The 26284-nt window shown below is 38.2% G+C and overlaps 1 protein-coding gene across 7 annotated transcripts in view; it reads left to right on the top strand.

Moving 5' to 3' along the window:
* Positions 1–25348, top strand: part of MOCOS (molybdenum cofactor sulfurase) — a 213383-nt gene extending 188035 nt beyond the window's left edge. For 6 of the 7 annotated variants that reach the window (XM_021528759.4, XM_085571776.1, XM_085571774.1 and 3 more), the window contains 6 exons: positions 3332–3413; positions 7554–7678; positions 8272–8377; positions 12061–12187; positions 14439–14543; positions 21632–25348. In XM_021528759.4, coding sequence (XP_021384434.2) covers positions 3332–3413; positions 7554–7678; positions 8272–8377; positions 12061–12187; positions 14439–14543; positions 21632–21778 — 692 coding nt within the window. In that variant the 3' untranslated portion in view covers positions 21779–25348. Of the gene's footprint in view, positions 1–3331; positions 3414–7553; positions 7679–8271; positions 8378–9216; positions 12023–12060; positions 12188–14438; positions 14544–21631 lie in introns of those variants that run through there. The other variant, XM_085571773.1, reaches the window with a different exon arrangement.
* The last annotated feature ends 936 nt before the right edge of the window (positions 25349–26284 follow it).

Below are 26284 nucleotides of genomic sequence, written 5' to 3'. Positions count from 1 at the left end.
CACCCAAACCGTCTTTCCTCAGCCGCAGCAGCACGCATCTTTCCAAGCCGAGCTTTGCTTCCTCCATCTCTCCTCCCCCTGCCCTCGCAGTCCCTGTGCTGAATTTCTCTGCTGTTCCGGTTTCTGCCGTGCCCTTGCTCCGGTGAGTGTGCCAGCGCAGCGGCTCCGGCGGGCCGGGCGCTGCCTCCCGGGCCAGGCGCGGCGGCCGCGGCGCGCTCCTCGGTCCCGCTGCTGCCCCGCTTTCTGCCGCGCTCTGCTGGCTGGAGGCGCCTCTCCAAGAGAGAGAGCCCAAGGCGACCGTGCTGCTGGAATGGGTGCCTCTGGTAAGCGCCTGAAGCCGAGTGAGCCGAATCCCACCTAGCTGCAGTACACAGAGCTTTTTTAAGAGCGTTTTGCTGTTACACTATTAGAGTGTGGTGAAGACTTTATCTGTGCCACTTTTAAAACTTAATGAGTCTGTTCTCTCTTCCCCTCCAGGCACATGCTTTCCTCTCCCTCTAGAACTTTTCATTAGCAAAAAAATTGTTTATGGCTGTTTTATTTCAACGTGCCTTAATATTCTCTGTCCAAGAAAAATTCGTCAGCATGATTTAGTGTGACTGTAACTACTTTAACACCTTTTGCTGAATTCCCTATGCGCTGAGACACCCTTTCAGGGTTGTTCCTCAACCCCTGCATGTTGGGTGTCGCTGTAGCCCCAGCTGTGGATGGGCAGAACTTGCTGTCCGACCCACCCAGCTGTACAATCCTGCCACCCATCCACTGTGGGCAGCAGGGATGGCAGAGTGGTGCTCTACACTGCCCGAAGGCTTAGGATCTTTGCCTGGCATGCCTGCAAAATTACTTGGCTTCCATGGCAGCTGGGGAGCTCCAGGTGTTTCCTGGATCTCTGATGAAGGGGTTAAGTGAGAGCAGAGGGAGAGGAAGGGCTTGTGTATATTTTCTCACTGGCTGTAATTTTCTTCAGCAGAGGGAGTGAGTTTTTAATTTTGAGAAACTGTGTTTATTAATTTTTGTCAGAATTATTTTCTTAGGCTATGAGGTTGTTAACAGGCATTCCCTATTTTGTTTACTGTTCAGAGTCTAACAAAGCCTTGTTATCACAGAACCCACTTAGAGAAAATCAGTGTACCTAACTCTAAACCAGCCCTCATGGAAAGAAAGAATTTCATGTGTCTTGAATGAAGTTATTAGAGGTTTGGCTCCCAGTAAGTGAAAGGTGGGCAGGAGCAAGTGCCTTCATTTCCAGAAATCCTATTACTGGAGTGAGAATCAAGGGAAATCTCCTTGTCCTCCTCCATCAAATACGTGGAAGCACAGATTACATTGCATGTGTTCCTGACCTACACAAATGTGTAGCCAAACAGAATTGGGCTGAGAATACATTTCTGGAAAAGACTAATTTCTCTCTTTCCATTTTAGCTAACAATCAGCATTACTCTGGCAAGTTGGGGATTAGTTTGTCACTACACAGTGGGAGAAATTCTGAGTGTCGAGAAGGCACCTTAAAATATTGGAGTAGAAAGATACTAGCAAAACTGAGCAGCTAATTGCACTTTATGGAGTTTATTGTGCCTTCAAATAGTCATGTGTTACTGCCAATAAAAATAATAGGAATTAAGTGCATACACTGATGAAAGAATATACATGAATGGTTTATATTTCAATCTATTGAAATTACAGAACTCTAATTTTTCTGATTGTTTTAAAATAGGCACTATAACGATAAGAATTTTTTAATATTAATACTGTGAGCACATCTGTGAATTTTATTATCAAGCAAATTACCATGGAGAATGACAGCTTTTGCGCTTTAGTAACTGGCAATGTTCTACTTTATTTTTTTGCTTTAAAGATACAATAAAATTGTAATTAACAATGTTTAACTGACCTAAACATCAGTGTAAAATGTGTACTGTTCAATAAAAATGTGGTAAACTTGCTGGTGTATAAAAGCCTTTTTAAAGCCCTGAAATTCTATTTGAAGGAAATTTTGTGAGTATGCTTTTTTTAGAAAGTATTTGAAAGATATAACAGTTAAGAGTGTATGCAGGATGAAATATTTCACACTCATCTTTTCAAGAGGGAATGATGCTAATGTTTAATTGTTTCAAAGTCCAAAAGTTCTAGTTGATAAGATGATAACATTGCCTTTTTTTCAGGTTGTTACAGGGTAGTTCAAAGCATTTTTTTCATGTATTATTTTTCTAAGTGAACCCAACTTTTCCCCCTCTGTCTTCACTTATATACTAACATAATTAACCAAAGAAGAAGTAGACCACATTCTATTTTGTAAAACATGCATAAAACAGAGTTGATAGTGGTGTTACAATGAACCTGAACTACATTTCATTACTCTTCAGAAGAAAATAAGCCAACTTGATTTCACCATATCACAGAGCAGGTAGAGCATGATTCTTATTTGTTTTACAATATTGTACAATATCAAAATATATATTTACAATTCTGGGAAATTAATTTGGGGTGTTAAATTTTTGGTTAATATATGTTGCAGTGTAATGAAAAAGCTGGATTCATTGCAGCCACACAGTAAAACACTTTGTTTTTCTTTTAAGATTATTGTTTTCAATTAACAGAAAGAAAAGTAGTGCAGCTTTTCTTTTTGGTTCTTGTAAACTACAGTACTCTTTCCATTTCTTTGGCTCATTCTGTTCAAGATGAGAAAAATGTGGGAGAAGTTAAGATAGATCATTACCAGGGTAATGATTGTTTATTCCCATCTATTCATCTCGAAGTTTAAACCAGCTGGTTTAAACCTAGAGATATATAGATGGGAATAATTGTCTCATTTGCAGTTTTCCATAGGTTTTGTCTTGTCTTTAAATTATTGTAGTTTTGTCTCACAGCATATTTCTTTTTTTGAACAGACTGTGCCTCTTTTGTTCTTCCCCCTCCTCCATCTTTCAGCTTTCAGATCACTCAATCCCTCTACTCCAACATACCAGTGTTTAACGTCATCTCCTGACTTGTCAGAGGAACCATCCTTTCAACAGAAACTATGACCGAGGCCATAATTCAGTGCCAGTTTTTTTGCCTGAGATAAACAGAGAAGGAAATTATTAAAAGCTGAAAATGTGTGTTTTTTAAATATGCTTTGATTACCAAGGTCATCTGCAGCCTTTGTGCTTTGTTTTATCATTTGGAGCCACCTGCCGGCAGAGAATATAATTCTAGCAAAAAGGAAAAAAAGTTTATTTGCTGTTTGTGAGGCTGCTGTGACTGGTGAAAAAAAGCAAAAATATAACTTTTTTCATGACCCTATCATTCATCATAATTTTTTTTATTTCAATATGACTGTCTTCCCACCTAGGCATGGACCCAATATCTGTGCCGCTAGAAGACAATACTGGAAAAGAAGCTGTGATCTGTGAGAGTAAAGTCTGTTCACACAGGTAAGTGAGAGCAGAGAGGTACTGAAGCTGAAAATCACCGTAGTGACACTGAGGATGTGAACATATGTACACACAGACAAAAGTCCTTGAAAAAATGGTGGAAAGCAATGAATGATTAGTGGACTAGGAGAGTAGTCCTATTTAAATAAGTAAGTTGGCATACCCAGCATGTCTGATAGAAAACAGTAAAAAAATTTTAAGACATGAAAAAGGAGAGAAAGGACAGTAGAGTAAACTGACTTTGCCCTCACTTGAATGAGTGAGATCTGTTTTTTTACTTGCTCCAAGCATGAGAAAAAGAGGTGTCCCAGTTACCTCCAAATGTCAGCTGGGGGTCTCAGCAGGACTTGAATTCAGTTCCCACATTTAATTGTGATGATACTGGCATGGATTTAAAATTGCTAGAACCTTAGAAGTTACAAACAGCTTTCCACATTTACAACTATTTTTATTTTGTTTTGACCTCCCATGTTGTTCAGTGTCCCCTTAACAATCTTGACTGCAGGTATGTAAGTTAAATAACATTAGTTCTAATCAGGAGACATACCACTTCAGTGAATATATCATTAGGAATAAAATTATTTCCTATCCATGAACTTAAGTGTTTATTCATCATATTTTCTAAGAACTTCCCGCAGTCTCATTAGGTTTGCTGAGTGGCAGTGCATCAAGTGCCTTCCTAAAGTACATTTGCATTATCTACTATGTTTCTTTTCAATGAGTCTCTTGGTAAGTCCAACTAAAAGAGCCATTTAAAGATTTATGTCTTCCTTTCACTAAGGTATACTAATTCTTTGTAACCCTCTATGTTTGCTTCTCTGAGTAACACATAAACAAACCAGCAGAAGACCTGGCAATTTCCCCATGGAGCCATGCAGAAAATTATTTTCTCCTTCTTTTCTACTAGCTATTCAGATGATAAAGAGGATCTTTTCCTCAGAAGTGTATTTTCCTCAGGTAGTGGAATCCACCCAAGAGTCATTTGTTTAAACCATCTGTCCCACTTCCCTTGGTGTTGACTCATCCCTAGCCTCCCCATGGTAAGCCCATCTATTACAGGCTATAAAACAGCCTGAGTTATCTTTCTCCCTGTGTGCATAAAATTTGTTGCCATACTGTTTATTGTAGCTTCTCTTTCATGTAACTGACTGCGTCATTTTTATTGTATCAAATCAGAAGTTTTCGTGGGAAACTTCTTAGAGTTTTTATGAGGGAAGGAAAGAACAGAATGAATGAGAATGGCATTGTGAAAGCAAATTACAAGGAGTGGACTGTGACTTGCAAATAAATAAGACAGAAAGTAAGGCAGGATGTGTGAACAACATTGATGAGACTCTGAAAATGCTCAGAGACCCAGTAGCCATTGATGCCAGTTTCCAGTGTTTCAGCAGAGGAGACTTCAGGGCTAAAAATAATGAGAAAAGCAGTGTTTTGCAAGAGGACAGGAGGTGATCTGCGGTCAGGGGTTGTTGCAACAAGGGGTCTTTTCTGCAACATGCCTAAGGTGAGCAGTGGGATCAAAAGTCTTAGTTTAAAAGGCTTTTATTCAAAATAAATGCCTAGTGAATGTATTTTCTATTTTTTAGATCTGTGCTCTGATGCTGTTATTTCATCCAGTTCTGTTGGCTTACTCTGAATTTAGACTGAGATAACTGAGAAAAGTACATGATGTAGAATCTGTAAGCAGTCATGTGAGGAAGTTTAATTTCACAGCAGCTGCGGAAGTTTAATGAGCCCAAATTTCCCTTCTGAAGCAATTCATCAGCGTTAGCCTTCATCCCAGCAGGGACTGTCCATCAGCATGTGCTGCCCACATCAGAGGGAGGTGGCTTTCTGGTACTATGTCTACCAGTGACATAAATTATTAACGTAGAAGCTAATGTTGATAGGATTGATATTCTAGAAGACCCTAAATGCTCAAGGTTGCTGCTTTACTGAAATAAGCAGGGACACAACCTCCTCTTTGATAGGTTGCAATATCAAAGAGATCAAGGGAAGTGTAGCAGTGGTAGAAGACAAAGGTGTAGTTAAGAACAAGGTGAACTGAGCCCATTGTATTATATCCCATGGGATCAATATTCAGACTTCATCTGTCCTTGATTCTTGTTCTGTAAATTACCCTGCTAGAGGAACTAGTTGTAACGCACTGAAGCTAAATGACATAATAGAAAGATGAGTGGGAAACTCAAGGCAAACAGCAAGTGAAATCAGAGAGAAATAGGCTCTCCTTTATAAATTGCCTGACATGTGCCAAATGAAATGTAATGCTGACAGATGTAAAGTTATACTCCACAAAAATAAACACAAGCAGAAAACAAGTAGAATTGAGCTATAACAGAATGACTTTGACTGAGACCTTGAAGAGATGATGGTACTTGCTCAGAAAATGGTCTGACAATAAGGGAAAGCAATTTGAAAACCCGTGTTTTGGAATACAAAAGCTACACAGTGGAATTTGATGGAATACCAAGAATGGTGTGAGTCTCTAACTCAGCCACGGTGACTCAAAACAATAAGCGTATAAAAAGAGGGCAAAACTTTCTTCCTGATTTATACAGTATTAATTTCCAACAGGCTGCCAGAGGAAATTGGCTCAGGAGAGATTTTAAACACCCCTCGAACCTCTGTGAAGGTGGAAAAAAATATTGGAGGAATTTGTTTCACCTGCACTGTTATCATGGAAGATTCATTTGTTCTTGTTAACAGGCTTCTCCCTAGCTCGATTCAGACTGTGAAATCTCATGTGGACCCTCACCTTTTGGTCTCTTTCTTGACACGGTGCCTGTATGTCATACTCATACCAGAAGACCATTCCAGTTCTAGGGCATCACTGGCTAGATGCAGCTGTGGTTGACACCTGTCCACTCTGAGTGGGGAGAGGGATGCAGAGCTGCACCATAATTCAGAACAAGCACCAAAGAGATACCAGATCCATGTAGGATTATAAAATCTCCTTGGTTTCAGTTCTGTTGGCTTTGTACCTGTGAAATTCAGTGGAACCCGACAGAGCAGTTTGTAAAGCGAAGCCAATTTCCTCTCAGTACTGAGGCTTAGCACCTTTTGCTGCTAGTAGCTGTTTTCGTGTTTCCCAAAGCAGATGTTTCCATGCAGATCAACTCCTTTGCCCTTTGGGCAGGGATCAAGGTGAGCATAGGAACACAACTACTTCACTTTCCTTGCTACAGGAATCCTTCCTAGATCATCATAAGAAGTCACATTCCTCTTACGTTTAAAGTTAGGTATCAGTCAAATCTCTTTATGCAGTCAGGAGAGAGTTGAAGTTTCTCACAGTGAGAGCCATTCCATCCTCGGGTCTAATATAGATGGGAACTACTTACTTCTTTCCATTATCTGTGAGTGAAACCCAGACAACTGATTTAAACTAGATGTCTGGATTTTGGAAGATTGACATTAAGTTTACTCAGGGCTGAGGAATCTAACGTCAAACAGCATCCATTTTCAGTGGCCTTTTTGGATTGAGAGAGATGATTTCAAAGTCCCTCTAGGAAAGATTATATGCAGGTAAAGAAGGCAATTCTATTGCCAGCTTGCATAACTCACTAGACATTTTACAAGTAATGGAAATCATCTTTAGAGAGATACTTGGCCTCTGTTAGTGGAGCCATGTTTTAATGTGAAATGTCTGTAATAACATGAATTAAATTAGAGAAGTAACATTATTGTACCTGACTGAATCATTAAAAATTACACACAGCAAAGCAATCTTAAATTGAACTCAGATCATTCCTCTCTGTTTTTAGCAAAAAGTACAGACCAGAGTGTGACTATTTCATAATACTTTTTTTTGTAATATTGTTATTGGTATATTGATATATGGGCAACCACTTATTGTACTTCAGAGTCAGTGTCTTCAATGTTATGATTAACCCTTTATTCCACAGTAATTTTCCATACTAAACTAAATTAAATCTTGTGAAAGTCAACTTCAGGAGGAAAGGAGTAAACTTTGAGGAAGTGGGGAGTTAGTCATGCAGAGCTTCACATCACACATTCATCAGTCAATATGGATTCTGTACTTTATATTGAAGGAAGCAGAATAAACATCTTCACAATTTGACTTCTGTTTTGCAAATTAATGTTTGGGCAATAAAATTTGAACTTCCTATTTTTTTGTAATAGGGTGAAAACATATGACTGTGGAGAAAGAATTGCTGGCTGGCTCTCTACGTTTCTTGGTCGTCCATGTCACTTGATAAGACAAAGTTCAGACATGAGAAGCAAGTCGCATCAGAAAAATACAAAAGGTATGTTGTCGTTCTTAAAAATATTTGTGATTCTTCATGCACAAATCAGGCTTATGGACTTCACACTTAGTATGTATAAGTACCCTGATAAAGGCTGAAAGAGTTATCCAGTATAGATCTAGTCATTATGTTTATACCAAAACTGACTTTTTGCTGCCCTTCTACTTGTTAAATTTGGTGAAAATGTACAGATGCACCAGTATGGGGGGGAGGTTATTACCATCATGACCATGATTTTGTCTGGAAACTCAAAGAGACCATTTAGAAAAATGGTCATGAAGAATCAAAGAATTTATTCAGAGACCAAATTTCATTACAAAAATAATTGAAAGAGTATTGAAAATGCACAGATATTGCTCTTGTAAACTATTTTACAAATTTGGCAAAATCTCATCTCTGAGTTTCTAACTGCATTTCATCATAACCATTTGCAGATTTGAGGGCATCCTTGGAATATATCCTTATTGCCTGGAACCAAATGATTAAACTATTAGTGAGAATGAGTAAAAGGTCAAAGGAAAGATGAGGTGAAATTACTAATTTTTATGATCATTTTAGAATGTTGGATTGATTTTATTTTTTTTTTTTTTTAGGTCTATCGTCTGCTACAAACATCTCACTCTCTCTTGTGAATGAAGCACAATACCTCCTGATAAATGTAGCAAGCATTCTGCAGCTGAAAGAGCACATTTCTGCAAGGTAAGATGCTTCTGTCTCCAAACATCTCTTGGTGATTTTGGATTCCAGAATCTTGCCATAAGATGCCAATATAGGTTTTTTATGTGAAAATTTAGAGATAGTTACTTTTCAACATTCAAAAATATATAGCTATTAAACTGCTATAATTACTAATTATTTTATGATTTCTGAAAATTTGGATTAAACACATGAGCATCATCTGCCTACCAGTCATCTTTAGAAAATTTAAATGAAATTTTTTTCAAATTATTTGGTGGAAAGATATTGAGAACCAGCCAACTTCCATTTGTCAGAAGAACAAGGATAAAGAGGTTTTCTTGACATAAATTGTCTGGCAGGTAAAATATAAAGTCTGGCTCTGAACTATTTCTCTCCCATGGGAATTATTAAGATTTAGAATAACTATGCACAAGAGAAATACTTTGAAAGTATTTTCAGGACTGGAATAATTTTATTTCTTAATTTAATTTGGCTTTACTTATACAAAAGTGAGAGTTAGAAGCAGCAAATAAAACACTGAGTCAGTCCATAGTTCAAAGACAACAAATCCATTACCAAACAAATTTTCATATACTGACTACAGGAAATTTTTGTTTCTTGAATATAACTAGGAAAGGTTCAAATTCCACAAAAAATCTTCCTTCAAGTCTTCCATTATGTCTGTGCATCCCACACCTTCAGCATTTGTATCTGAGCCCTCTCTTCCTGTCTCTTAAAACTTCTCTCTTGCTTCTTCCTGAAGTAATCTTCTCTTCTCTTAGTCACCCACCAAATATATCCTCTGCATTGAAAATTACTGCTTTGAGTAGAGGAAAATATATGTATCTATATATCTGCAGGAGGATATGTATATAGCTTCAGGATTTAAACCACTGACTGAATGAAGCATCACCAAGACCACTGGAGCTTGCATTGTCTGAGGGTTTTCCTTCTTCAGGAGAAGACAGTTGGGCAATTTTAGAATATCATTGGAAATATGTGTGGAAAAGGTTTGAAGCAGTCCATCTCTCAGTGTTGTGACAATTTATGTCTTCTTGTGAGGCTTGACTGGCTGGGTTACATCTCCTTGGGATGGCACTTCTTGCAGACATCCCTTATTCAGGATGGGCTTTTTCCTTTATAAGACACAGTGTGGAACTTTCCAGATACAGGGATTTGAGTGCAAAGATGAAGAGTAAGAAGCAGCAAGTGAGGACAAAGGAGAACAATAAACTTGAGCAAAACATTCAGTGCCAGATGATACATTGATTTTACGCCTAATATCTTCCAGTACAACTAGGCTTGTAATCTCCTTTTCCTCAAAGGAAACTCCAAATGTGACCAGAGCTGTAATGGTGACTGAGAAGCATCTGGCTTTCCATTCTGCAGTGTGAGTTGGAAGTGTTCTCCCTTCCATGCATTTTGTCATGCAGTGCCTTCTCTGGGTGGTGGAGAAATAAATTCAGATATAGAGCATCCTCACTCTGCACTGTTACTAAATAATGGTATATGAACTTTCCAAATATTAAACTATCCAATGTACATTTAAGAACTGCACTTATGGCTCTTTATTAAATATTGGTGGGTTTTTAGAAACTATTATTCAGTTTCTTGGCATTTGGGTTTTGTTTTGCTTAAATGAAACACAATTTCAATTTTCAATTAAGTTTTTATAGTTTCTCTTAGTATCTTCCATAAGTAAAAACTAGTCTTCCAGTTTTCACTTAGCTCTTGAGAGGTGATCTAAAACAGAAACAGCAATTCAATTAAAAATTAGAATCCAGCATACTGTTGGAGGGCTACATGTACCTGCAGACATTTGTCTGTCTCATGTTTTCATTGCAGGTCACCTCCATGCAAATCCCTATGGCCTGGCCTAATGCTTGAGGTTATAGTTTCTTGTTGAAACTATAACCCTGAGGATAAAAATATTAATTTTCAAGTTTGCCTATTAAATATAGGTAATGCATTCTTCATTGCAGCGCTCACTGATGTGAAAATCCAAAGCTCCTAAGCTGACTTTGGCACATTACGCTGATTTTCAAAACAGGTCCATGTTGGGATTTTCAGGATGAAGGTACCTGCCACTCCATCCAACCAAGGCATTTTGTCAGAGAAGAAATAATGGAAATTTACTCAGATGCATGTGCCAAGTAGTTATAAGCATTTCTGAGGGCTGGGGGAGGTACAAGAGAGGTGAGGTATTCTGGGTGTGAGCCCGAGCAGGTTGAAGGCAGTGAGATCAGGGGTAGGGGCATTGCAGTCTGAGTTCAGCAGCAAGGAGTTGATTAGTAGAAGCTTGAAGGTTTTTTCAGCAGCTGTCTTCAGGACACTGCAGGCCCAGTTCTGAGGTTACTGGGCTTTTGATGCTCCCAGTGCAGGCTGGGTGGCAGGCACTTAGATTTTGCAAAACACAGTCAAAACTAGAGGCTCCACAGCAACCAAACTCCAAGAGCCCACAGCAAAGCTGGGAAGCACAGCAGCATAATGTGTTCACAAGTAACTGCTATTTTCCTTCTTGTTTGTATGAGCACTGGCATAATCTGCTTCCTCTTGGCTCCCACCTCCTGCATTCATTACAAATTGTGTCTCAGCCATGGGATTACCTGTGGGATCTTGAGGGAAACCTGTAGTCTTGCAGCTTCCCATCCCACCTTCTACCCCCAGGCTGCTGGAGCCCTTGTGAACACTGGGGCTTGGTGGAGCTGGGCTTCTGTGGCCTGACTGAAAGTCTGCACAGGCAGTTTATCCTCATGCAGTTTTGTCTGCTAGAGAAGATCATCCAGACTGTTTAAAACAAAACCAAGCTCTTTTTTTTCACGGAACAGGCACCTCTGCCAAGACTGCTTGATGTGAATTTTTCCCGATACTTTGATTTTTGCATGTTTTTTCTCTAAAATACATTTTAAACTGCCTGTCCATATTTTCTTCTTAATTTTTTCTTCTTTTGGGTCAGAAATGCCTCTCTTCACTGCTTAGCCACGTTTCTGCCTCTGCTGTAGGATGTCATATCCCTAAGTTGTCAGTACAGTTTATGGAGTATCAAAAATGGTTCATGCCTTAACAGCTAATGCAAAAAGAAGTGTTCTTCTCCACTAACTGTGGCACTGAGAGAACCCTCTGGCAAATTTTACAGTGTCTTTTTTTTTTTTTCTTTTTTTCTGGTACTGTTCAAGTTCCCCTTTAGAAGAAGAGTGAAGAATGGCAATTCGAAGATGCAGCAAAATTTCTGATATTTGTATGCAGTCTGATGCTCTTTCTGTCTCATATACATTCTCCACAATGACACAAATCTACACTCTGGCAGCTCAAATGCTTGTAAAGACGGGGAGATATCACCACACTGAGATTAGTTTTTTTTCAAAACACCTATCGTTTGGTGCAATCTGCTGCCTCCCAAAGGCAAATAATAATAATATGAGGGATATATTCTCTCATAAAATTATTTTACTGGCCTTTTTCACCTTCAGCAACTGCTGGTTTTGTCCCTTCTGACATTGCAGCATGTGCAGAATAAAATTTTATTTGCCTTTGGTTCCAGGAGCTTCTATTTTTACAATATTTAACAAGTCAAATGATTACTAAGTGAAAAGATCTTTTTACTTGTTTACCATTAGCCTTACATAAGATAACAAACTGGGAATTTTGTCATATGTGTGGGTCACAATTATTTTTTCTTTTGCTCTGTCAACCCTGTGAGACAGATTGAAGGAGCCATTGGAAATAGAGGAATTGATCCGACGTTTCCGTGCCAACATTGTCATCAGTGCACCAGAGTCCTTTGAAGAAGAAGAGTGGGCTGAGATTTCAATAGGTGCTCTGCAATTCCAGGTGTGACCTTCTCTCTCCTGTCCACACCCCAGTGTATCACAAAGCATTTTGATTCCTGGAGATAAACCAATTTTTGCAAGGCTTTGACTGGAATATGGGTAGCACACTTTGTGCAGGTGAAATTTATGAAGTGTGTATAAAAAAAAAAGACGTGATGTGTCCCGTGACAAACATACTTCAATATATTTAAGAGGTTTTGCCAAATTTTTCAACACTTTTATTGAATTTCATAATTCATACTGTTTCTTATCTTTATCTATCTGAACAAAATAATAATCAGGTTTTTTGAGGTAGAGTTTACAGTACATATTTAGCCAGTACATCAGCAGAGAATACTTGTTACTGTTAAGCACAGTAGTCCAAATGTGACCTCACATTACTGGTCAAATCAAGCAACTGATGGCCAAAAGACTGGATATGATCACAAGTGAACACCCACGGTCTATTGCCCTCTGTTGTTTGCATCTTATCCTAGTCTTCATTCAAGGAATTTTTCTAATTCTAGCCCGGTAGGGTTTTTTGGTATGTTGTGCTTTGTATCATAGCTAACAACATAATGTCCTATGTACAGTAAGGAAAATGGTGAAGAGTCAGACTTCGTTTGTAAATACATTCTTTCAAGAAAACCTCTCAACAAAGAATCTGTGAAAGCTGCATGACACCTAAGAGAATGATGAACACATGTATTAAATATTCTGCTGAATTTGTCTGGCCAAGAGATATGAAATATATACTGGAAGATGCTTTGCCTAGGATGTGAAAGTGGCTTATCCATTGTTAGAGATTATAATTTAAGTGTGAATGACAGGAGTACCAAGGTCAAATCTAGGAGATACGATAGGCAGCATTTTTTTTTTTCTGGTCAGCATTCTGCAAGACACTTTTTCAGCAAGGGTGAAAAATGTTGGTTATCTACTCTCTTCTTATGTATACTTTGATCAGTAAGCTGCAGTATGAGTTATAGAAAATTGAGGAAAAATTCCTATAAGTAAGAAATGAGGAAGCCAAAGGACAAAATCCATGGTGTATAGCTTGTTGGAGGCTGGAGTTACACTGGAGAGTTCAGCTGAGGATCTTGTTGATAAGTTACTGTAAAACTACAAAATAAAAGCCTTTCCTATTTCTGGCATTGGTATACTTTACAAAAGTATACAAGGCAAAAATAGCAAAGCTTATGTAACTTGCATTGTCTTTTCCCATCTCTGCTAGGTCCTCTTTCAGATACCAATGTAGTATGCCACAAAAATGGTAGAAGCTGTTGGACAAAGTAAAGCAGGGGAAAAAAATTTCCCTCTCTGTCTTGTTGTTCTTTTAATTTAAAAAAATAGAGCTGTGAAAAATAATTTTCTAAAAAAGCTGATGTTTGATGCTGCTGATTATGCTGAAGAGTTATACAAGCAGTCTAGATGCATCTCAAAAACCTGAAATATCACTTCAGCACATAAAATGTTTGAAGTGTAGGGTTTAATTATTTGCCCTATTTGAAATTTGTGGCACATTTTGCAAAAGTAGAATGCGTATACTGGGATACTGTAAGATATAATTTCTGTAATGTATAACTTTGCTAAAGTTAGGGATGCAGTGTTAAGTGAAAGTGCAATATGTCATCCTTCTCCATTTTAAAGCTCTAAGAAGAAATTTGTTGCAGTGTTGGCTTGGTTTTTTTCCCTAAAAACATATTTTAGTTCAAACAACAATTAGCTTTAAAAACAACTGCATATGATGTTAACATCATGTGTAATAGATGATAGAGGATTAATTATTTCTTCTGATTAGGTAAACTTGTATATTTAAATATTTTACATTCTGAGTATCTAAAAGTACCATGCATATAAGAAATATATTGTGCATTTCAGCTGCCCTAAAACCTAAGAAAAACCTCCTTGGGTTGAATCCTGAGGCATTGGTTTAATTTTGTATTCAGTTCTTTGGGCAAGCAGCGCTGCTAACCCACAGAAGAAGTGAAGCCATCAGGAAATACAAATATGTAAATGTCAAGTATTTCTCAGATTCTGTCTCTGAGAAAGTTTTCCTTGAAAAAAATAAAAATTGAATTAAAAATTCAGTGAGATTTTTGCAAATAGACCTACTACATTAGGTGAACAGACTTGACCTTTTACATAATGAAAAACCACAGAAAAGGTATGCAAAATATATGTGTTTAATATATTATGATGGTTGGAAGCTTGTACTGTTCGATACTGTACTGCTTTGATAAACAGCCATGAACTTTCTTTAACTAAAATTTCAGGTTGTGGGTCCATGTAGCAGATGTCAAATAATCTGCATTGATCAACAGTCTGGGGAACGAAACAAAGAAATTCTGCAGTCCCTGTCTGCTGCCAGAGGTAGAAAGGTCAGTACAGTACTTCAAAATAGCTGTAATGAAAGATATAGTGACTTTATTGCATGAGTAGTGAAATATCTGCTGAGCGAATATTCACACTTAAGTTGTTACTATTTGGATTTTTTTTCTGCACAAAGAGGATGCACTTACAACCCAGATATGGCATGGTTTATTTCTATAAAATGCTCAATACATTTTTTTATTCAGAAATGGACTGTTACTATGCATTATTTTTAACTGTGCTTGCTTTTATCCTGTATGTACTTAGTGTGTTTATTTTAATCTTAAAAGCACAAGCTGATGCACTGATGTCTTTTAAGAACAGAAATATGCTGAAAAATCAGAAAGTGTTTGAAATTATACAGTTGGCATGTAATACTAAACTTTATTCTTACCCTGAGAAATTAGTTAGGAGGAAAAACAGAGCAGATGTGAATATAGCCAAAGTGGAGAGTAATTACTTAGGAAAGTGACCAGAAAGTAAGTGTGAAATACAGGTGTTTATTTGGGGTCCTGCTTCCTAAGGTTGCATTGCTTCTTGGAACTGGGAGCGCTCAGATGATGGCTAGACAGTTCGGCATCCCAAAAACCTCACAGATCTTCTAATATGTATCTATTTAGCAGAAAACCCTTATTCAAAATTCATCGCTTCCTGTTGGTTGAGCTCCTGTTGTTAAAGTGTCTCAGGCAGTCGTGGCTCGGGAGCCTTGCCAGTACCTGCCAAACAGCAGAGCTGGGGCACAGCACCAGCACAGAGCAACAACAAATAGGCTGAAAATCATTCAACCAGACAATGCACAAACAAGTTTACAAATACTGCATTCAGTGTTTGGACAAAAAAAAAAAAAAAAAAGATTCATCTCAGTGATTCATTAAGCAAACAAAGGGCTTTCTTTTCGCTGGCGCTTGTCCTCGGTGAGTAGCTCCAGTGGCTCCGTGTGGGAGCAAGCCCACAGGTGCAGTGAGCTGGGGAGAGGCGCAGGCAGGGCCGGCTGTCGAGCACAGCTCCCCGCTGGCCTGAGGTGACAGGCTGGCACAGCAGGCTCTGCTCCAGGTCACCACAGTACGGGAGCCTCTGTGAGATGGGCTCCTGGCCACCGTGGGTGCCTGAGGACAGGGCCCCTTTCCCAGTAATGTCAACAACAGCTGCAGCATCTGGGACACTTCAGAGCACATCTGGACACTCGGGACAGGGATGCTCCCTGCTGCCACATGAGGCAGAGGGCTTTTGGGCTTTTTCTGTCCATATTGGTTTTACTGGATTATGACTTGAAACCTCTGTGGAGAGAAAGCACTCTATACTGGGCGAGAAAATGGCAACAAAACCTTACTCAGGATGCAGATTCTCAGGAGAGGCAAAGCACCTTCTGCACGTTTCCCACAGCAAAGACGAGCTCCTCTCTCATTCTGATTAACTCGACAATGAAGAGATTTTCTCGATGCACAGCTAGAACCAAGTGGCTCATTCAGACAGGACTGGGGCAAAGAGAGCCATCCGCCTCTGCAGAAGGAGCTGGTCCCCGCGGGGGAGTGCTCTCCCTGCCGCTGCCGCGCCGATGCTCACGCTGCAGACACGGCCACTCAGCCTTTGTGCTTCCCCAGCCTTCAGCGCTGCTGGCAGATGGGGTCTCGTGAGCATGCCCTGCTCTGGCTTAGCTGACCATTGAAAGGGAGAGTTGGAACTGGTAGCTTTGCCTGGTCTGGTATGAGAAGACCTCCGAGCCCATTCCTCCTGCAGGTTGCCCCTGTGGTGGTGGGCACCATCTGGTTATCAGCGAGCATCACCCAGGAAAGACTATGGCATTTTAGTGTGCTCAGCAGACCTAACCGAGGAGTCTGATCCAAGCCCTTCACAGCTCACAGCGGGGAGAGAGAAGGAACATCGAGTTCATGTGACTGTGTTAAATCGCAGAGCCAATCCTTTGGTGACTCATATCTCTACCATTTGCTTTTCTGCTAAGGAGCTATCTAATAGACTTAATTTTTAATTTTCTTTTTTGTTTTTATCAGATGCAGATTCATTGAAGGAATTCAGCAGTGTTTGCTCTCATCTGTCAATAATCTGATTCAAACTAAAAAAAAAAAAAAAACCAAAAAAAAAAACCAAAAAAAACTATTGCAGAAAAATAAGATTTAAGATAATTTCCCAGGTTTTTGGAAAGCTGCTGTAACAACCTGATTGACAAAACATTAAAGATACTGCAGATAGAAAAGAGACACAGATGTCAATATTTACCGTTTAATTTTGGTTTTTTTCCAAGAACACAAATCTGAAAAAATTACATTGAAATTTATCAAACAAGTGGCCCAAATAGCAGCACTGCCAATGAACTTCAATAATAAGCTAAATAATGTAACGTTTGTAGGAGGTAGTTCAATATTTATTTCTAAAATCCTGTTTTTCTCCATTCCTCTGAGAACCTGGTGCTTCAAAATGAAAGATGGAGCCTTTGCATAGATGGATTGCAGCTGAAAGTCAGAACCAGCTACTGTAACTAGCCACCCAAGCAATTTACATCTTTCCAGATAAATGTAAAGCATGTTGTTGAAGCCTTGCCAGCTACTTTTTATGAAACCTTTTATGTCATTGTTTGACACAAAATGTAAACATGTTTATAAAGTGAACTTGAGCTTTCTGAAGAAACGCTCATAAAGGATTCCTTCTGTAATTTTTGACTGGAAATGAAAGATGAGCTCTCCTCGTGTGACAGAGTGCTCTCTGTTACTGCAGGAGATTAGGAAAGACTAGATAACTCCATTAAGCAAATGGCCACATGCTGTTTCACATGCCTCACCACCTGACACAAAACACACATGGATGGCAAAGGGAGAACACAGCATTCCTGCCTCTCTTTGGTGTTTTGCAGATGCCGTTTAGCGCTAATGATAGCGGAAGCCCTGTGGGTAGATTTGCAGCAGTGCTATGAGCTGGGACTTGCTGGCAAGGTAGCAAAGGGAATTATTGCATTAGCAGTCTGCCCGGGTCTAAATGTATGGATAGCACTACATCAAGGGAAATCCATGATGTTTGCACATGCCTTCATACACTAAAAAGCTTATGTTTATTTCTGGGGCCTGTTGATCCTCCTTTATGAATCTTATTGTGCCTTGGGAGAGCTTCTTTTCCTGCAGAATTAGATGCCATGCCTTTGGATTGCTTACTAAAACATTAGCAAGGATACCAAATGACCTCTCTTATCTGATGCATCATTATTATTATTATCATAGTAATGCAGGGCTTTACACCATGCAATGCTTTTTATTCAAATATCTGGAACATTTGAGAATAATGATCGTTGTAATTAATAGGCCTCTGAAACAATATGGTTCTCTTTTTCTCATTGGCAACTGAAGTGGAAAATGTATTTATTTAAGGCAGAGCAAAGGAAAATCAATTCTTAAGGGAACATTCTGCAGTCCAGATATTTTCAACAGAACAATATAGGAATTTATTTACACAACATTAAAATTTTTTCTTTTTGCAATATAGAAAATCAACATGTCAGAAGTGAGTACATCCTCTCTCCTATTTTTTTAAGGCTTTACATTCCAGTAAATCTAAACCCGATAAAACATTATTACATTAAAAAAAATTAATAATTGCATCTCCCAAATCTTTGGATGGGAGGGAGGTTATGTTATTGTATGAAGATATTATCAGATCTGGACAGATAAATTTATCTTCTGGGATATGGCAGCTGAGAGGCAAAATCCAGAACTCATCCATCCAAAGATAAGTATTAGCATGCAGTATGATTTTATGTGCTTACACATTCTAGCAGGGTATTTCCCTATCAGGTTCTAGTCTGTGTTAACTGATTCTTTAGGAGTCATAGTTGAGGGCATCTCACCTCAGGGCTTTGTGAGATGCAGCCCCTCAGGTTTCTATCTTACCAAAGGAGATAGTACACACAGGGTATTTCTCTGTCAGTGAATTTCTAGGCAGAGCACATTACTGTTGTTTCAGTAAATGAACTTGAAACAACATGCAAAAATGACAGCATTTCATAGCTTCTCCTTTAAGTGAGTGTGATGACTATCATATGATTCACTGTTGGCAAGAATTTGTATGTTTTTTCTATTTCTCCCAGCAGTGAAGTGGCTTTTTCCTGATCAAGAAGCTTTAAATTTTTTGTTCCTGTAATATTTTACAGTGATGTAAAATGTCTCAGAGTCTTGACTGCCAGATAAAGCCATTGTGCTCACAGTCCTGCACTACCTGCCCAGTTCTTGGTGTGTTCTGGGAAGAATGTATGCGGAATAAAATGCCCTTGAAGTCAGGAAAAGGTAGCAGGCAGAGATTATGAGGTTCACTGTAATAATTCTGCGAGCTGTATTCTCTCCATCTGAAAGCCTCATTTTTCATCAGAAATGGGAGGATTTCTACATTTTATCTTTCTCTTAAAACAGAGCTGAAGTGGCAGATGCAGCTTTTATAGTTCCTTGGCAGGGGGGTGTGTGTGATTGCTATTATCATTACTTGCTGAATCATTATTTGTAATTATTGAAGAAAACAGAGAAATTTACTTAAAATATGTTAAATCTACTTCTGACAATTAGAGGCTAAATTTTGTGTTTAAGAACACTCACCAAAAAAAGGTTTGGTGATTCTGAACGGGCATTTGTACTAAAATAAAAGTATGTACACCATCAGTGTATCATCACCTTGGAAACTCCTTAGGCATTACTCATGGAAAAAAACACTGAGACTTTAGATGCCAAATCAGAGAAGGAAAATACTAAGGACCAGTATTAAAACAGTATTTGAGAACTCGTGAAGAAAATATGCATTTAGACATGCATTTTCTTAAATAATTCTGAATGGGCATTAAAAAAAATCCTGCTAAATTATTTTCAATAACAAAAATTGGCAAATTAAGTTCTTTCCAGTGAACAATTTGCCCAGATTTATTTTAGTCTAATTTTAAGATACATTAAAATGACAATACAGTAAATATAAATAAAAACTTTTCATGCATCAAATAAGCTGGTTTACATGAATAAGATAAAAAATTCCTTCCTGTGTGCAATGTGGTGTAGAATAAACTAATATTAATTTTACAATATTTGTTTTATAATGGCTTGATAAAAAAAAAAAAAAAAAAAAATCATGGCAACTGTCATTTTTGCACTAGGAGGTGAATCCAGCTTATTAACCACGAGGCTGAAAAATACATTATTTATGCCAATAGAGAAACTTTTCAATGAAAGAGAGAAAAGCAAAAATGGAAAAATAGGACTATGTACTTAAATATTTTAAGTGAAACAGTTGCTGACACCATTACAGCACCACGGGTGGTCCAACAGTCATTGTGCATAATGACAACAGTCATTGTGGGCTGGGATCTTACAGTGCTGCAGTCATTCCTCAGCATTAATCTTAGAACACTGACCACAAGGATGTGCCCTGTGTTCACCAAGCGTTGACACCAATACAGCCACTGGTATCCAAAAAGTGACAGCAGCAGGACAAGCCTGAGAGGTCTAGCTCGTGCCCTCTACATGTCACATGCCAGTGAGATGAAGGAATAGCAGAGGTAGCAAAAAATACCTAAGCTTAGGGCTCATTTTTCCCATTGATGCTTATGATTACAAATGAAGCAAAAAGACCCAAATTCAAGGTCTGAGGCCATGTTTGGATAGATCTCTGCTTTACAGCATCTCTCTTACTTGGGAGTACATCTCAAACTTACCTCTTATGAATTCTTCAAAGACTAAGAGCTGTTCTCTGTTACATCATTGTTTTCATCTTTATTTAATTACCCAGTGCAAGAATAGGAGACAACATACTGCCTTCATATTTAGTCTGTGAAATATGCCTCCTTAAATTAATTTATTCTTTTTTTCTTTATTGCAATCCCTTTTACCTACTATTTTTTTAACCTGCTCTAAATGTAATTCACTCAATTTCAGGATCATTGATCTGAACAATGGCACTAAATGTAATCAGGAAATAGAAAGGATAATAGAATTTTGTATTTGGTTTGCTTATTTATTTACTTTATAATGACTTGCACATTTTGACTGTAGTCTACCAAATCAAAAAACTTTTTTTTAAAAACCTGCAAGAAGAGACAAGAAAATTAATATTGGGTTTCTAAGGTCCTTGGTTTAAAGAGCAAAGACTTTCTGAAGTCTAAAAATCTCTTATCAATTTAACATAGTATTCAGTGTTCCTTTTTTTTGCTACTTTACATGTTTTTTGATTATCTAATTCTTTGGAAAATACTGCCATGACATGACAAATCTTTTTCTTGCACGTTTCTAAATTCTCCACTGCTGGAAAACGAAACCACAGAACCACACCAGTCTCTTCCTGTGACATTTCCAGATCACACCCACAACTGTAACACTCTACTGCTTGAGATCAAGACCTCACATAACGCAGATACACAGATCAGATCTTTGGTGCCTGTGAGGGTTGCATGGTCAGTGGGCAAATTGGATATTCAGTTTTTCTTTTCTGTACTACTCAATATCCCAATGAGATATTCTAAGTATTTCTAACATTTATACAGGATGGATTCACAGATAATGACTCTTAACAAGTGGGAGCAACAATAAAACAAACTTTCTGAATATTTTCTGTAAAACATACTAGAATATGCATAGAAAACAAATGAAGGGAAACTCACAGAGGTTAGACAGAATAAAGTTCTGTTAACAAAGTGAATAACTCATGGTAGGAGATTTAAGACATCTTTACTGTTGGAACATACCAGTGTTCCGTGCTGCAGAGCCTTTGTTTGTAACAATACATTAACTGTATTTGTCAAGGAGCCAGAGCAGACATTAAATAACAAGATTGTGAGGGAGTGTGAATTACATATACGATACTATGGAACTCATTGTGAAATACTGTGTTATTTATGTACTTACTTAAGTTATTCTTCTTGAATAGCATGGCATTAGCTTCTGTTTACCAGTCTATTATAATTAATGAGTTAAGAATGTTCTTAATTACATGGACATAGTACATACCTCCTTATTCTTAAAGCAATGTATTTCTTCTGAACATATCTGGGTTGTTAGATCCTCTATAGATTTCATTTCCATAATATGCCTTGCATCTTAATAAATATTTTGCTTCTTTTCAGACAAACTTTGGCATATACCTGATGAACCAGCCCTCGTGCTCACCCTTTTCAGATACTTTATCAGTTGGGTCTCAAGTACTTCCAGTGCTGAAGGAGAATGCAGAAATTCAGTCTCCAACATCTAGTGAAGAAAAATGTTCAGGATAGATTCCATGGTGGAGATGAAATTTTTGTGAAACTACAGGGAAAAGTCAGTAGTCAGTTACTCAAAAAAAAAAAAAAAAAAAAAAAAAGCTTCCACGCATTTGCTTCTGGTAATTTTCTGTTTGTTGTAAATGTTATCAGATGGCAAAACTGTTGATAATTACAGCTCACCTACATGTTTTTGCTTGTGATTAGGTTGCAGCAGCCATAACTTTATTTTGCACAATTGCTTCAGGATGCAACAGGTTTGATCAAGTCTTACTGGTGGATGACTCCCAAAACAAGCCAAACTTTGTTGTCAGAAAGCCACATCTCAATGAAGGAAAGTAAACACAACAATAAACTACTTCCTTCTACTGCTTTGTCAAAACCCCAATTAGGAGAGAGGATGCAAGACATATTTTAGAAACAATGTGGGTGGGAAGAAGACAGTGGAAGAGTGGCATGAAAATAGCAGTGCATTCAGCTTTTCCAAAAGGAAACTCAAGGTGATATGTAGACAGTGTGAAAACAATGGAAAAGGGGGTATTATTGGGAAATCTGTGTCTCCCCCTTTGGAAGTAGTATGTGAGGATGCCAACATGGCATAAACATAATGAAGATTCAGAATGCCGTTTGCAAAGCACATTCCCGATGAAGGAATTCCATCCATTTGTTCTCAGCTTCTTTCTTTTCTATTTGTTACTTTTCCATCTGATTTATTTTATGTGGTGTCTTCTCTGGGATTTTTTATGTAATGGGGTCCCTGCCTATGGAAAGGGACTTGGAGCTAAATGATCTTTAAGGTCCCTTCCAACCCAAGCCATTCCATGATTTTATGAGTTCCACACTCTTGTTTCCTTACATATTTGTGGATGTTGACACATTATTTCTAATTAAAGATTTTTCAAGTAATACAGTCATTTTCTATACAGACTTTGTTTACCCTCAGCCATCTCTAATGGCCACTTAAGAGAACTCTTGAGAGTTTAAATGCTTCTCCATCTCAACCAGGTCAAAGTATTCTTTTTTCTTACCCTTTGTTCATTTCATAATGCCCTTCTTAAACAGCTGTTGGAAGCTCCTAAACAAGACTCATGTTTTCTGATTCATGAGAGCAAATGTCTGAAACCTTAGTCTGAAGAATCAATTATTGTGAAAATTACAAAAAAAGAAGAAAAAAAAAAAAAAAAAAGGAAGACATGGAGCAAAAAAGAAAACCCACATGGAAAGTTGATGTAAATCAAGAATGAATACATTGAGGCCAGGTGTTTTATGACCCTCAACATGTGTCCAGCTAGCTGTGGGATGATTTCATGCTTCCAGGAAGTCCTTCTGAAAGATTAAATTCTCAGACTGGCTGCAATATTGCAATCTGGGAAGTGAAATTTTGACCCCGCTAAAAGCACTGTCAAAACTCTCATCCAGTATGATTTAGGGGCAATTTTGGCTCCAGCTGTGTGAAAGTGTTCCTGGCTGGAGCACTCCTTGAGTTGTTTGAGCATATCCCCAGAGGGAGGCAGGCAGCTTTGTGAAAGAGTTGGTCAAACAGTCATTCTGAAAGGAGAACAACTACCACAGGGCAGCAAAGAATGGGTAAAAGGAATGTCATCACCCAGTGCACAAATCAGAATTCAAAAATGTTCTTCTTTCTCTCTTTCCTTTTTTTTTATTTTTCCTTTTTTTATTAATGTATGGGGTTTTGGGTTTTTTGTTTTGGTTCTTTTGAAGAACTGGTTTTACTCACTTCAGCTGGAACAGTCTCTCAGCAGAGCTTTGTAATGGAAATGAGAAGACACATTATCTTTTTCTTACAATCTGCTATAAAATACATGGGAAGAGAGGTTTTTCATATGTATGTAAACTGAGAATCAATTTTGAGAGTTGTACCTTCCACTTCAAAGCCCAAGGTCTACACCTTGATGCCTGCTTTGAAAAGCAGGGAGTTTATCTCTCTAGTAGTCAATTATCTGAGGTTGTAATGAGCAGGCTTTTTTGAAACCTTGAAAAGCAGTTTCCTGGCATCTAAATCCCTTAACTACTTCATTCTTTACCTTTCTGTTATGCAGAGCATTGCTTTGTTGGGTAGAAAGCCAGCATAGCTCTGGATTGCTTATAGATTTAATGTGAAGAGACCTGCTGTATGCTGACCTTCAGTGATCTCTGGTGCTCTGCTCTGTCCTCTTCACCTCACCACTGTGTCATTTGTTTAAAGTGGCACAGAAGTTAGAAAAGGAAATTGAAAGCAACTTCAAAAAGCTCTGTTTCACTCGTTACTGCATTTAGTACAAAATAAGTCACTTTGGTACACAGTGGCTTGACAAATACTGTTTGTGAATATCCATAATGCAATGTATGATAACTATGGATGAGAGGATTTGAACTTTAAAAATGCCATGCTTGGTCATTTTGACCTATTATTTACAGTCAATTACACATTCTCTCTCCTGTGGCTTGGTAATATTAGATCAAGAATTATTTTGCCATTTTACAGGGGGAATATAAAGATTTTCTCTGATGTATGAGCATAGTCATTAGTATAGTCTGTCCATTTCCCAGAAGGAACATTCTTGTGGTACTTTGGTAGGAAATGTCACAACACTTCAGATTGATGGAAGATATGTAAGGAATATTTCAGCTAAATAAAAGATAATATTTCCCTTCTAGTAAGTGGAATATTCCTGCCAGTACTGATATGCCTTTCCATCAATGAAGACAAATTCTTCTCAATGACATAACTCTGTGGAAAATCTTGAAGTACAAAAAGTCACTTTTAAATGGCAGGCACTGTAAGTTTGCAGAAAGAACAACCTTCCCATAATGTGAAAAAATAATTCAGAGGAAGAAAAAAATTATCATACTGCAACCCCAAGGATTGCAGATATGAAAGGGGCATAAACACTTTGAAAGGCTATATTAAAAAATTATGTGCTCTATAAGGGTTTATTTCTTAACTTTCCGAGTATATAGAGAATAAGACCACTTCATATGAATGTAGGCTCTTTGATCTAAATCCTCCAATTACTGCCAAATTATATCTTTTAATAATTAAATAATAATTCCAGTTATATATTTGCCTTATATGGATAATAAATGGACTTAGTACAGTATTTCGAGAGTGCTATATGTAGAAAGTCTTCTATATGTTTGAAAACCAAATGCTTATTTACTTGCAATGAATAATAATTCATTGCAAGTAAGTAAGACACATTCCATTCTTTGTGAGACTTAGGCCTTCTCAAATCTCAGGGTAAAAATGGTGATTGTTACATGCTCTAATGATAGCCAGGAGGCTGAAATCATAAAACAGAAATAAGCATTTTTAGGAGAAGTTTCTGAGCTGTGTGTTTCTTGATATGACTAAGATATTTCAGATTAGTTTATGATTTATATACTTTCAATGGTGTCCTTCAAAGTGTACTAAAAATTTTAGGTCATCTTTCTGTCAAAATTACATCCAAATCAAAATAAAGGACTGCATAAAAAGATGTCATTATTCTTCATAAATTGTAGAGATTATGCTATGCAAGTCTTTTTTCATCTGGTTTTTAACTTTCTTGGAAATTAAACCAATAAAATATGTATTGTGTTTGATATGTCTGCTGGTAATGGTTGCATTCCTGACCTTCAAGCTCTTGAGGTGCTCAGGTCTGCAGGTCTGCTTGGAGGCATGGCTGGGCACATGGATGATGTGGCTCAGGACTGGAGAGATGTCTTATCATTGCTGGGATTCACAGGTGAGGTGTTCCCTCTCTGTGTAGCCACATGCCAGTCAGCTGCACACTCAGGCCCTGCACAAAATGAACTCATAATCACTGGTTTCCTTTAAAATATGTACAGTCAGTCCTGCTGAATCCATCTCTGTTATCCAGTGGTTGGTGTTTTCGCCAAGGGTGACATTGTGAGGAAAGAGATGGTTTATTTCCCTCTCCTTTGCCTGGAGGGATCCAACGCTGTTTTTCATCACTGTCTAACCTGTCAGTTGGTAGGGAAGACTAAACAGGAGTTGGTATGTGTAGGAATCTCAGGGAAAGCTTGTCCCTCCCTTCTCATGGGGTTTACATGGAAATGATCTGTGACTCAAAGGGTCAGAAAAAGACACCTGAGCACAGTGGGGCAGCATCCACACGTGACTTTGTGCTACTTGTTCATGCATTTTTTGATTCACTGAGTGTGGGAGGGGAAGAAGAGCAGAACTGTGCAACACAACATGTAGGTCACTCCCACGGAGGTGAGTTGTGAGTTCATCCCTCTATCTCCATTATACAGCTGTCATGAGGCAACTGCTGGGGAAAACATAGGCATAGCTCCCGAAGAGGGGAGGAGAGGGCAGTGTTCCTTTCCACTGGGCATTTTGAGACATTGTGTTTGCAGAGGCAGCCTTGTTTCCTTCCTCTGGCTACCAGTGTGTAAGTACAAGGTGGAACCTCATCAAGACTAGAGAAGAACCTCCCAAGTGTAAAATAGGCCAGTAGGGGAAATATGAGTTTGAGTCATCAAAAGATGAAATCAAAATGTACCTGTATTTCT

This window comes from Lonchura striata, chromosome 2, assembly GCF_050655825.1.
Source record: "Lonchura striata isolate lonStrDom1 chromosome 2, ASM5065582v1, whole genome shotgun sequence".
Lineage (NCBI taxonomy): Eukaryota > Metazoa > Chordata > Aves > Passeriformes > Estrildidae > Lonchura > Lonchura striata.
The sequence above is the reverse complement of the archived record's forward strand: the minus strand, read 5'-3'. Positions and strand labels throughout refer to the sequence as shown.